Source organism: Olea europaea, unplaced genomic scaffold, assembly GCF_002742605.1.
Source record: "Olea europaea var. sylvestris unplaced genomic scaffold, O_europaea_v1 scaffold3141, whole genome shotgun sequence".
NCBI lineage: Eukaryota > Viridiplantae > Streptophyta > Magnoliopsida > Lamiales > Oleaceae > Olea > Olea europaea.
Window position 1 is genome coordinate 86,460 of NW_019250194.1, and position 14,072 is coordinate 100,531.

The window sequence follows — 14,072 nt, forward strand, 5'->3', positions numbered from 1 at the left end:
AGGTACGTTAATCTGAGAGTTGTACGAGGTGCGGTGACGTGAGATTTCTGAGGAAAAGTTCAAAAATGTTGTGAAGTGGCTGGATTTGCTTTACAATTTGTGATTTCTGCAGTTCTTGGTGATCCCACTACCCTGATTGCTGGGGTGGTGGGTTAGATGATGTCAAAATAAAAGGTTTGATGTTATTAAAGAATTCTGGTCATGTAAAATTGGGAAATCAGTATACTGAAGGTTGTTCCTTGTAGATAATAATTGGATAAGGCAAAATCAATGTTAATGTAATCCCTACGGCTTTAACAATGTTCTTTTTAGTATATGTTAGTTTAGAAGTCATAACATTGGACTAATTTGGGATTTGTCAAAGTCATGAATTGCTTGAGGTGTCTTTAATTGCATTGGAAAACGTGACTTCGTTTCGTTATGCGTCTCAATCTTAAGATTTTAGAGATAACTGATAACTTAATAATAGTTCCTATTTTGATAAATAAAAATGTTGATCAAGGGTATGCGGTGGATGCCAGATTACATGTGCTGATGTTTTTTGAAGGTAATTATTACTTTGTACAATCTCTCTATTCAATCAAGGGTTTGAGGCTCTGTGACTGGAAAATTAGCTGCACAAATATGACTTTTTTTACATTTACTGAGGCAATTAACACTGAGGCAATATGAGGAATTAAATATGTGAGGTGGTGGCATTAATCCTGTAATTGATCAATTTGTGATCAATTTGGTGATGGTTCTGGCAGTGACAGTGGTGGTAATACTGTTGAAGGCAACGTTGAATTGATGATCGTAAGTGTTGGTGGTGGTCACAGATTATTTGGTTGATTGTGACCAGCAAATTGATTAATCTGTGACCAATAAATAATATGTGATTAATAAAAAACATAAATTGTGACATTAAATTATAAATAAATTTTAATAAAAATCTGATTTTTGAAGTTTGAAATTTATTTTCTTAATTTTAAAATATGTCATATTTAATATCTTACAAATGAAATTTTCTCTTTTTTCTATTTAAAATTCATAGGCCCTAGACCTCCAGCTTTTTTCTATGGATAAAACTCATTTGCCATAAGATTTCTACTCACTTGTTTGACGGATCTCACAATACATGGAGCCCACAAAAATAAAAAATGCAAAACGAAAGTGGAACCCACTCCCTATTCGAGAGTGGGAGGTTGGCAAAATTTCTTGTGTCGCAGTAGCGTGATTCTTTTTGTATTTAAAATCAATGGTAAAGTTGTGAATGTTTCAAAGGGAGTAAAGATATTCGTTATTTGAACAATCCACGTTTTCTCTGAGAATTGAACCAAATTTGGCATAGTCGGTAAGAACAGTACAAGATCCTAGGAAATTGAATTTGGGGCCCCATTAAATTGGCTTAGCCTACAAATCAACGCCGGTTCAAGATTTGCCGTACCGAATAATTTCAACTTGCTCGGCAGCAAAAGCACCAGTCTACCACGGCACTTGGCCATACGAGTTATTTCTATAATTTTTTGGGTGTGAGAATTACAATATGGCAATCGACCCAGAGAAGGAAGAGTTCTTGAGGGAGTTTGGTGAAGATTATGGCTATCCAAATGCACCCAAAAACATTGATGAGCTCAGAGCCACCGAATTTAAACGCTTGGATGGTTAGGGTTCTTTCGCTTAGTTGCTTTATCTAGTCTTGATATTAAAAAAATATCCTTGTTTAAATAGGTTATTTTAATTCTACTAGTTTTTATAATTGAAACATCATGTTCGGCGACTGTTTAGACGTTGCGTACTTGGATCATGCTGGAGCAACTCTGTATTCTGAGTCACAAATGGAAGCCATTTTCAAGGATTTCAATTCTACTATCTATGGAAATCCCCGTATCCTTAATTTTTCATTTTTATCATTGAACTGTTTGATATTATTTTAAATGGATTTCTTAATTACATAAAACATATAGATAGCCAAAGCGACTGCAGTGTGACCACAAGTAACATTGTTGACGATGCTCGTAGACAGGTCAGGCATTGTCATCAGATTTCTCTTCTCATCATAGAAGACCTGTAGTCGCTTTATGTGGCAAACACATGACAGTATATCAATTTATCAAATAACAAACTGCCACCGTGTAGGGTGGCTTCACTATGAATATCACTACTTTTTACTGAATGGAAATTTTGCTAAATATATCTATTCTTAAGAGTAACTTATGAAGTTCAAAAAATATAATTGAGAATTGATTATGATTGTGGTGCAGGTCCTTAATTTCTTTAATGCATCTCCTAGAGAATATAAATGCATATTTACCTCTGGGGCTACAGCTGCACTGAAACTTGTTGGAGAGACCTTTCCATGGAGTAGTCAGAGTACTTTTATGTATACCATGGAGAATCACAACAGTGTCCTTGGAATCAGAGAGTATCCTTCATATCAATAACAGGTTGTTTCTTGCTTTTGAATAACCATATAAGATGTTGTGTAGAACCATGACCATTTAATTAAAAAGTGATATAGAACGTTGATATCGTGGAATGCTTGCATGACTTCAAAGAAGAAGTATCATCAATTTTAATTCTCTAGCACTGTTTTGCTAATTAGTTTTTTATGCATCGTGTTTCTCGAATCTTTCCCTTAATAATCTTTAGATATGCACTCAATGGAGGAGCTGCAGCTTTCTCAGTGGATGTTGAAGAGGTTGTAGATCATGATCAACCCGACAGTGGTAAATCGGCTTTTAAGATTATCCCACACCAAGAGCAGAGGAGAAGCGAACACAGATTCCTTAAAAAAGAGGCCACTGGTTAAGTTATCTAGCACATTTTTTCTCCAGAAAATCTTATTAATGATTTAATACACAAATTTCGTGGCCCACCTATTCAACCTAGCACTATTTCACCTAATATGCCGTAGTCAAGATAGTAGCATTTGCATGGCAAGTGAATCATTGCAACTCGAAAAGGAAATAAACCATGTATAAAAGCTTCTCACTAACCATTGTTTGAATTGAGACCCCCTGTTCTCCAACTCAGGCAAATTGATCTTTTTATCAAATTAAGCTAGCTATGCATTAGGAAAGTTAATATATGGTATTTTTAGAATATTATTTGTTGTGGAGATATAAAAACAAATCATGTGCTCGTCCTTGTTTCTTTGGAACCTAGATCTTGAGGGTTAGGCAGATGTATTTTACATTGGAAATCAACAGTGCTTCTGATCATTACATATCATATTTATTTTTACTTGTTTCTAATTACAGGTGATACATACAACTTATTTGCATTTCCCTCGGAATGCAACTTTTCAGGTCTGAGATTTAACCTTGACCTGGTAAATTTCATGAAGGAAGATTTGTCTGAAATGTTTGAATCCTCTACACATCACAGGTATTCGAGTTATAACTGGATTGCCAGTAATGTTACTAGCTTCTTGACATAATGAAATTACGATTTTCCTACACTGATTTTCAAGGCTAGCCAAATATCCTATGGTTTAGTTGTTTAAGGAGTTGGTGTTGATTGCCTCTTTTTTTCAGTCCCCTCTAATAAATATTTGGATTTCATTTTAAAAATTTTTTGGTATTCTTTTCTTTCCAGCATGATGCAGTAGTGTGAGTCTTTCAGAGGGGATTCTATTTTGTGAAGATATGTTTTGTACTCTTATAGGTTGAGAAAAGAAAGAAAGGGGGTAAAAGAAGAGAAGAATTGAGGGAAAAGAGGAAAATTAATTTATTATATATTCAAGTGTATCTATTACAATGATAAACCCTCTATTTACAGAGAAAAGAAAATAAAAAGAAACTAAAATCAAGGGACTTTCTACTAACCTAAAACTTTATCAAAATATTATAATTCATCTAATAAACATAATTGATAATTATTATTATTATTATTATTATTATTATTATTATTATTATTATTATTATTTATTTATTTATTTATTTATTTTCCGCTTAATTCTATCTAAACAATATCTCTATCTCCATCGTTGAGCCTAAGAGGGATTTCTCTCCATGAAAAGTGCTATGATCTCTATATGTTGACTCAGAGGGATTTTAGTTGATAAAAGATTTTGGTTGACTGAAACATTATGTACATTTTTCTCAGCTTGCTTTTTTAATCGATGGTGAAAAAGAGGATCTAGGTACTAAAGAGAGAGGAGAGTTAAGGAAGATAAAGAAAGTAGCCAGGAATGGCTACAATTTAGATTTTTAACTTTTTAAATTGTTTTTGATTATTGTTTTGCTAGTGTGCCTTTCTACAATGATATGTATATTACTTCAATAAGATTTCCTGAAATATGTCCTGGCTTAATATCTATAAACAGAGGGAACTGGATGGTTATTATTGATGCTGCAAAAGGAAGTACAACAGCACCACCAGATTTGTCTAAATACAAGGCAGACTTTGTCGTAGTGTCATTTTATAAGGTATATGTATAAGATCTCTGTAGTTGTACAAATAAATTGTAAATATATTGCTAATTATGCTGTGAAGGGCGAAGTTTATTTTTGTATCTTCTATTTTCACCAGCTATTTGGTTACCCAACTGGACTTGGAGCTCTTATTGTGCAAAATGGTAAGCAGTTGAATTCAGAGGTGGAATTTTTTCTGTAGTTTCATTATGTTCTGCATTCTGATCATTTCCATTTCCTCATGGCTCCCATTTTTCCTTGAAAAGTTTTGGGGGTGTGTGTTTTGAGTAAACTGGCTAAAAAGGAAGAATTTAGCTTCCCCTTCAAAACAAATTTTATGAAAACATCTTTCCCTTTGATTTAAGTATAAATTGATCGCATGATAGTTGAAATTTACCTTTCTGTTTTCAAGAAAACGCACTAACAGTCTCTCCCAACAAAAAAAATTGCAACAGAAGCTGCCAAGTTAATGAAGAAGACATATTTTAGTGGAGGTTTGCTCTTTGACCCATTCTCCCAGCTATTTTAACATTTGACAGGAATACTGCTCTTGGGTGACATCTGAATTGTTTCAGGCACCGTAGCTGCATCAATTGCAGACATTGACTTTTTCAAAAGAAGAGAGGGTGTTGAGGAATATTTTGAGGATGGAACCATATCATTCCTGAGTATAGCGTCTCTTCACCATGGATTCAAAATCCTCAATGCATTAACCATGACTGCAATATCCCGGTATAACAAAACTCTGCAGCATCTGCAGTAACACTAGCACACGCACGAGTGTTATTGACTCCTAATTTCAGGCATTACTTGTAGATTCTGTTAATGTATCTGATGATTAACAGTAAACGCCATCTCAAGGCAAAAACTAATGAAGTATTTTATAAAATTTCTTCTTCTGTCTAAATTTTTTAATCAATTTTATTTATTGTCTGTGTCTCACATATATCAATAATATAGATTTGGTAAAAGATTCAATTTTCAATAGATGTTAATCTCCTTTTTTTTTTTTTTGGTGCGTCTTATCTGGTTTCAGTCATTAAATTAGCTGTTCTGGAAGTTAAAAATATATTCTATGATCCATTATTTATTAGTTTATGATTACGAGACAGGGTCATGGTTTCTCTGTATAGAGATGTCCTAATAATTAGTTTTTGAAACTCTGTAACCTTGGAGCCTGCATTACTTATCCTTCTTAGTTTCTTCACGAGTAGATCAAAGTTAGCATGCATTAGGGTAAATGTTATTGAATGAATTCTTCAATGAATGTTGTACAAACACTGCCCATTTGCTTTGGCATAATACATTCACCTTGAAATTTATTTTCTTCTCATTGTATTGAAATTTAAACTTAAATGGAGGACTTGTTCTAAATAAGCTTCAACATTTTGAAGGCATGCGTCATCACTTGCTACTTATGTGAGGAACAAGCTCTTGGATCTGAGGCATGCAAATGGCCATCATGTTTGCACACTATATGGCTTAAGAGATTCGGAGGTTAGTGTACCTGAGCTTCTTTCAATTTGTTTGAGGAGTGGATTGTATAACTGTAATTAGACGCAGACTTGCGACTTGTAAAAGATGAACTAAATTGCAATAACATATTGGAGGTGACATATTGTTCAGTGCTTTCTGTTGCAATGAGCAATTCCAAAAAGAAAACTCTCTCTTTTTTAAATTTTCTTACATTAGTTGTTACTTCAAGGTCAAGAAATTAATGCACTTTTGAACTCTATAGCTTATTATTTACTAGGACATTGTGATCTTGCAGACAAGCATGTCTTTCTGTTTTATTTACTTTGGAATAAAGAAAATGAACTGAATAGATTTTGGGTTTCCTCATCAGGTATTATGCAATAAAATGGGTCCTACAGTTTCATTTAACTTGAGAAGGCCAGAAGGTTCCTGGTTTGGCTATCGGGAGGTGGAAAAACTAGCATCCTTATCGGGTGTTCAGTTACGGGTAAGAGTTTAGACCATAGGTACAGGATATTTGTATTGTTTTCTCTCTTCACTTTTCTCGGGGATTTCTAAGACACCATTCGTTAGACAGATTATTATGTGCTTTCTTAATGGGAGAAATGGCTAGTGAATGCCCTTTGAAGCTTTCAGGATTGTTTAAACTTGGCTGAGAACTTTTTCATTTTTTGATTTTCTCCATGTAATCGGTCTCTCATAATTTTTCTCATTTTTGTCTACAATTTATTAAAAATTTAAATAACCACATATTTTTAAATGACTTTTCTATTATTAAGGTCTCCAACATCATCTTAGCAACTAACTGTTCAAATTTTGGATATATGCCATCATTTCCTCCTCATAAAAGACTCAAAGGATTACCACTTAAGGAAGTGCAACCCACAGGACACTCTGGAACTCCTTGTGCATTCCTCTGTACATCTTGGTAGAGCGTTAAGGGTTTGCTGGAATAATTTTCACTACCGAGAAAATTGTGTCATATTCTTTCCCCAGCTATGTGAACAGCTAAGGCCAATTAGTAATAACCTGAATCATGCTTTTATTATGGTGTTAGTTATGCACATATCACAGTAAAATGTTATTTTCTTGTCATCACTCATTCTAAGTGGAAAAAATATGTGCAATTTTTTATCTGATGTGCTAACAATTGTTTTCATCCTTTAAGCTTTGTGTATGGGCTAAGATTTGACTATCAGGACACTGATCTAATTTGTCTAGTTTATAATATTTTAGAAGTTTCTGATGTATTTCTTTTCCTTTTCTTTCCAATCTTTGCGCGTAGACAGGATGCTTTTGTAATCCTGGTGCATGTGCAAAATACCTCGGTCTATCTCATTCGGATCTTCTCTCTAATGTTGAGGTAAATCTGGATTTTTTACTGATTGTAATAACAGAAAGATCATCTAATTCATATCCAGCTGTCTATTGCATAATTTGTATGATTTAGGCAGGTCATATTTGCTGGGATGATCGTGATATAATGAATGGAAAACCAACTGGAGCTGTAAGAGTGTCATTCGGTTATATGTCAACATTTGGAGATGCAAGGGTATTCCTTTATGCATAAAGCTGCTGTTACTTTCTGATGTCAAATTCTTTTATAAATGTTTACCTTTCTTAATTTATTGAAGGAGATTTGCACTGTTTATGATATTTGCTTGCACTGAGGTTTTTGTTTTAACCTTAGTAATAACTATAGCAGTACCTTGTTGTCCAATTCTTTTTTTCATGTCATTTCACTCATTATTACCTGAGTATAAGTCCACACAAAACTTTGTCTTAAATTTTTCTGCGATAAAGTTACTGTTTTCTTGTCTGTTGTAACATACTACTACGATAAATTCTTCTCCAGCTATCTTACTAGCAGTTGACTTTCTGGGAATCGGGTTCCATTGTGAACATTTGATTAAACTAGTTGATATAAAAGGATGTTTTTAATTATTTGATGGTGTTATTTTTTATGATGTTATTATTTGAAAATATGGATTTGTTTCCCATTTTCTTATCATTCTTCTTTTCTGGTCTTGGTTTGCAGAAATTTTTGAGGTTTATTGAGAATGGATTTGTAGTGTTGCCACCTGTAGCAAGGGCTATCCATCCTGTAACTGAAGGTTATTTTTCAAGCTCTTAAGTTTTGCTCCTGTTAATTCTGGTCTATTTATTTTGGTTCAAAGGTTTCTTTTGGTAATGATATATGCAGAGTTAAGTTAATAATAGTATCTGTCTGATAGGAGATATGGTGTCACTTTAATTAATTTCTGACTATATTGCTTTGCATCTTTCCATTTTTCTTTGCAGATGCTGATAAAGCTATCGCGAGATACTTTCTTAAATCTATTACTATCTATCCAATAAAATCGTGTGCAGGGTTCAGTGTGGAGAGTTGGCCTCTAACTCGTACTGGTAATATTTGTAAACTGCATTACCTAATACCTATCTACTTCCTCCATTTGGATCAATAACAAGTTCACAACATCCTGCTCCTCATTGGCCCACAATAATATCATATTCCTGCATTTAGACTTACTAGGACATGTTTACCTGGAACCCACCAGGCATGAGCTGTGCTCTATTGGTGTCGTTTTCGTAAATTTCTCAGTTACAAAAATGAAACCTTAATCGATCACCGTAGATCCACTGCACGTGTGGCATCTTTGCTGGTCAAGGATCAGGATCGGACATGTTTACCAGGAACCCACAAGGCATGATCTTCGCTCTATTGATGTCATTTTTAGTAAAATTCTCACTTATCAAACAGAAAACCTTAGTTGATGACTATTGATTCACTGCCCGTGTGGCATCTTTGCTGGTCCCAGATCTGGGTCAAGACATGTATACAGGAATGAGCTGTTACCTGTTATCTATAGATGTCGTTTTGGTAAAATTCTCACTTAAAGAAACCCTTAATTGATCACTATCGGTCCACTACATGTGTGCTATTGTTGCTGGTCATGGGTCAGGGTCAGGGTTGGACATATTTGTTCATATTTTATATTTTATGCTCACTAGACCTTTTACTGCTTGCATACTTCTGTCAACATATGCAGGGTTCTATCTTCATTAGAAACTTAAGTATTTGTTTATCGGACTAGCTTAGCCACATTTTCCATGGAAGTCTCATTTACTGTATGTTATCTTCTTCAAATTTCAGGATTGCTACATGATAGAGAATGGCTTCTCAAGAGCTTAAATGGGGAAATTCTTACTCAAAAGAAGGTGAATTTATGAGCACATATGAAGTAGTTTTTTTGATCCAGACATGTTCCTTAGTCCATTGTGTGCTTTAGTTTAGCTTGCAGCCCATTTGAAGGCACATTTTGCAAGCTTCTGTGTCAGAAATTCTGCATATGGATGGTCTGATCATTTGTGAAGGCCATATCTACTTACTTTCCACTTTCCAGTCTTTCATATGAACAATAGCTGTTATCACAATAGCTGTTAATGAGCAGTCTTATGTAGAAGTTATGGGAGAAAGGGGTGCTGTTGGGATCTTTCTTTCTTTTTTTTTTTTTTCAGGTGACTGTAACTTCATGCATTCAAATCTTGGGATTTATTCAAGTAAGACCGTCGTCTTCACTTTAGTTTGTCTCACTACAAGTGTGTGGTACATGTGACTTAACTGTCAAATTGTAACGTTGGATCATTTTAGTTGGTGATGTTCAGTTTCAAAGGGTACTAGGTCATCTTAACTTTTGATAAATGCCCTCAGAGAGGGGAAAAAATAGTTGCAGAAGTGACAGATGTGCATCATCTTAGTTTGCTCAAGCTTTCTGGCTTAAATGACGTAATTTCAGTGAAATCTAATACTAGGGTATCATGTATTTGTGTCCCCTTTTTGCTTCGACTACTCTTACACTATGGAATAAGTTGGGTGATTAGAAAGTACAAAATTTGTCAACAATGTGCGCTCAAATAAGAAACTCAAATTCTATTCTCGCAAACTTATTTTTCAGGAAAATGAGATGTTTTGTATTATAAAGTTGATCTGGTTGCATTAATAATTCATTTTTTATTTTCCTTTTTTCTATTTTCATGTAATGCAAATTCTGATAAATTGTTTATGGATTCTAGGTTCCAGACATGTGCTATATTACTGCATCGATTGATCTCAATTTGGAAATACTGTGTGTGGAGTCACCCCGTTGCAAAGAGAAACTGCAGATTAAACTTAAATCAGATCCTACGATCTCTGAAAAAGAGGAGATGAAGATATATTCTCAAAGGTGTGAACTTTGTGTTCTTATTTGGTTGGTCTAGAAAGTCATGGATTATATACAATAATTACCTTGTGGTATTATTATTATTATCATTATCATTATTGTTGTTGTTGTTGGTGGTGGCGGCGGCGACGGCGGTGGGTGAATTCAAAATCTTAAACATTAATGAATCATTGAAGTTTGTGTATTTATAAGACCTTAGCTTTGATGTTCTTACCTTATTTTTCTTTCTTTTTTCCCACAAAATGGTTACATGATGTCTGTGTTGTACTTAAATTTTTGGACCCATGTCACCCTTTTCGGAAGACTGTTTCCATGATTATTAGTTTCCTTGCATCTGAAAAAAATGCTGTCACTTTCAGACAATAGAAAGATTTTCTACATAATGTATGTTTTTCAGTTCTGTTGTACACTATAATGCCCATCCTTTTTTTCCTCTTAACTCTTTTTGGCGATTAACGTGTATATCCTTTTACTTGTTTTTAAGATTCAAGCACTTTCCATTGAATTTCTTTTGCTAATAACCATTCATTTCTACCGTTGCCATAGTTACATAGTTCTTTAGGTTCTACAAGTTAATGCCCAATCTCCGAATGTCAAAAGTTTTCATTTTCTTCCGTTTTCGCCATTATGATTTCCTTTCCTTTTCCTTTAACCTTGACTCAAGTTTACCTAAGCTTCTCTCTCCATGCCCCATGTGACATCCTACCACATAGCAATCACGTCTTTAAGTCAATGAGATTTGGCGCCTTAACAAAGTCTATAAAAGAGCCTAGAGGAGTTGTGACAAGTTCGCCCGAAAAATGTGCTAATTTCTTTCATATAATTCATCCTTTTGCTTACATTTGTCCATTCCAAAAGTCAAACAAAAAGGATGTAAAAAGAAACCAAAGTGGTCACTGAAGATGGAAAATTTTTTATTGATTAGATATGAAGTCCAGGCATCCAGTGATGAAGTCGACAATTGGTTTAGCAAAGCTGTTGGTCGGCATTGTACTCTTATAAGGAATACTGGTTCACAGTCACATTCGTGCCCTATTAGGGACAAGAGTCCAGGGATCTGCAGAGATATAGCTACTAGTTTAAATTTTGTGAATGAAGCTCAGTTTTTGTTGATATCTGAGGAAAGTGTTGCTGATTTGAACAACAGATTGAGATCAAGTACGTACTGTGCACCTGCTTTCATAATTTAGACGTTCTTCTGCATATTCATGAAGCATATTTCTTGTTATGAGAAAATCAGGTCTTCTGATTAGTTTTCTTGAATAAAGTTAAAGAAGACATATACATTTCATGCTCAAAAATGCCTAATTCGTTTTTATTGTAATAGAATTGCAGAATGGCTCCCATGAACCTCCTACTGAAGTCACTTCAATGAGATTTCGCCCCAACCTTGTTATGTCTGGTGGGAAGCCTTATATAGAAGATGAGTGGAGAAATCTGAAAATTGGAGACAACTATTTCAGTGTGAGTCTGGTTTTCTAAGACATTGAAAAGAAAAATAACTAATCAAAGTACAAGACAGATTCTTTCTAATATGAACAATGAATCAATGTGCATACTGTTTTGAGGTTGTAGACACTTTTTCTTGCTTCCGCTCTATTGAAACTGTAAATTTGTGTATCACATATGAGCTTGAGTACTTTTGTGCCTGAATTCCACTTCATCTTCTCGTGCTTTTGCTTTGCAGTCATTGGGGGGTTGCAATCGTTGCCAGATGATCAACATGACCTCTAGCTCTGGCGAGGTGCATAGATCGAATGAACCATTAGCTACTTTAGCATCTTACAGAAGAGTAAAGGTCAGCCAACTCCCTTACGTACCAATATTTGCAGTCTTAATTGTTCATCATTTTCACTTTTGCAATTTTGTGGTAACAGGGGAAAATATGTTTCGGCATACTATTAAGATACGAGGATAGTACTGAACATGGTGCATGGCTTCATGTGGGACAAGAAATATATGCAAATGTCCATTAGCTTTGATTGTTTATTGATGTCATACTTTAGTACAAATATATAGATTTACACTGATGATGCAATGGCTGGAAAGCTTCCGTACTATCACTGCTGCACCAGGGAATAGAGGAAGGGGAAAAAAATTTAGAATAATACTACTTTGCTAGAATCATGTTGATAGATATCTTGACATAATGGGTGTTGAAACAATCCAATGATAGAATGTTATGTGATATTGTGTCAATGGTTATGTCGACCTTTCTAGCAATTTAGCATGATGCAAAAAAACTAATAAATTATTGGTTTCTTTATTATACTTTGACCTCTGTATTTATTTATTTTTTTTCCGCGATGGATTTGGATTATCCACCATGTAAAATTAATGGAAGAGCCATGGGCCGTCGGGGTTTCGCCAAATAAGCGCCCTGTAAATCTAGGGTCCATGTTGCCCTGGATGAGGAGATTTATTATTAATGATGAAAAGAGTCTTTGACTTCCACAGGCCCACAATCTCTAGGGGATCCAAAATATTTTTCTAATATATATTTATATATGTGGAAATTATGCCAACAACTTCCATTTCTTTGGAAATCCCAAAGTTATTTCCCGCTATTTTTTATTCTTTAAAGGCTACTTTTTATTCCTCAAGTACACAAATGCTATGTACACACAAAAAACGCAAACTCAAACACGAAACATAAACCTACAAACACCGTTATCATCGGCCACCACCAACACCAATTGTTGATCACCACCACTACCTTGTCCCTCATCTCCTCGTCCTTAAATCATCTCCCCATCCATGCACCAACCACCACTCCTCTCTATGTTCATGACCACCACTATCAAGACAAAAATCAAAACCATAGATTCTCCACCAACCATGTTTATAATGTCCGACTTCCACAGGCCCACAATCTCTAGGGGATCCAAAATATTTTTCTAATATATATTTATATATGTGGAAATTATGCCAACTACTTTCATTTCTTTTGAAATCCCAAAGTTATTTCCTGCTATTTTTTATTCTTTAAAGGCTACTTTTTATTCCTCAAGTACACAAATGCTATGTACACACACAAAACGAAAACTCAAACGCGAAATGTAAACCTACAAACACCGCTACCATCGGCCACCACCAGCACCAATTGTTGATCACCACCACTACCTTGGCCCTCATCTCCTCGTCCTTAAATCATCTCCCCAACTATGCACCAACCACCACTCCTCTCTATGTTCATGACCACCACTACCAAGACAACAATTAAAACCATAGATTCTCCACCAACCATGTTTATAATGTTGAGATTTGAAAACAGATATATTTCATAGCGAATGACATGAAATATATCTGCTATTTCTATTTTTTTGGATTTTTCTTTTTTACTAATGGTGACGCATCGTGTTATAAGTTTTATTTTAAAATAACTAAACAGGAAAAGGAAAAACAGTATTTTAGAAAAAAAAATGTTTAAAAGTAAGAAATTAGACAACTTAAGGTTATTGATGAATGAATTCCTTTATATATTTACTTTTATATAAGACAAGTTAGTGGTAGTGTGTTCACAATGTAATTGAAAGGTCACACGCTGTATCCTTAATATTAATCTTATTGTAGCTATTTTCAAACTCTAACCACAAGCAACTTAAACCTTGTTTGAGGTTACTTTTAGGTATCAAATTCTATGGTCAAAGAATTATAATCCTGAATAATTATCTTTGGATTCTTTAATATAAATGAATTCATTTTAGATTTGAAGCTTGAACAAAGTTGTTTGCCCGAAAATTAGATTGATATTTTTTTTATTTAACCTTTTGATTTAAAATAAATTAATATAAAATATGTTGTAAGTTTAAAGAAAGGCGGGGGGGGGGGGGGGGGGGGGGGTTTCCATCCATGATTTATAAGGCTTGTGTAGAATTATAAACTTTATAAAATATTTTCTCTAAATTTCATATTAAAAAAAAAACACTATATAAATATTTGATAATTATATAAATAGATTTTATATTATTTTGTT

General features: G+C 34.3%; 1 protein-coding gene across 4 annotated transcripts; it reads left to right on the forward strand.

Annotated features, from left to right (window-relative positions):
• Positions 1-1,046: 1,046 nt before the first annotated feature.
• LOC111385378 (molybdenum cofactor sulfurase) lies at positions 1,047-12,367 on the forward strand. Of its 4 annotated transcripts, none has more exons than XM_023009759.1 (23): positions 1,047-1,643; positions 1,768-1,866; positions 1,947-2,005; positions 2,244-2,404; positions 2,632-2,786; positions 3,243-3,369; positions 4,310-4,412; positions 4,516-4,561; positions 4,853-4,891; positions 4,973-5,129; positions 5,792-5,894; positions 6,244-6,360; positions 7,159-7,236; positions 7,324-7,425; positions 7,912-7,987; positions 8,175-8,279; positions 9,028-9,092; positions 9,393-9,434; positions 9,948-10,099; positions 11,022-11,254; positions 11,424-11,560; positions 11,784-11,894; positions 11,974-12,367. In XM_023009759.1, the coding sequence occupies exons 1-23, from the start codon at positions 1,526-1,528 to the stop codon at positions 12,070-12,072; spliced, it is 2,484 nt and encodes an 827-aa protein (XP_022865527.1). In that variant the 5' UTR covers positions 1,047-1,525; the 3' UTR covers positions 12,073-12,367. The 4 variants fall into 4 exon arrangements, with proteins under 4 accessions (XP_022865527.1, XP_022865531.1, XP_022865528.1 ...); XM_023009762.1 differs by having other exon boundaries at positions 1,519-1,643; positions 1,730-1,866; XM_023009760.1 differs by lacking the exon at positions 9,393-9,434 and having other exon boundaries at positions 1,050-1,643.
• The last annotated feature ends 1,705 nt before the right edge of the window (positions 12,368-14,072 follow it).

Coding starts and splice junctions, on each gene's coding strand:
- LOC111385378 (XM_023009759.1), top strand. CDS start 1,526: ATGGCAATCGACCCAGAGAAGGAAGAGTTCTTGAGGGAGTTTGGTGAA. Junction 2,787..3,242: donor CCTTAAAAAAGAGGCCACTG/GTTAAGTTATCT, acceptor TTCTAATTACAG/GTGATACATACAACTTATTT. Junction 10,100..11,021: donor ATGAAGATATATTCTCAAAG/GTGTGAACTTTG, acceptor TTTATTGATTAG/ATATGAAGTCCAGGCATCCA.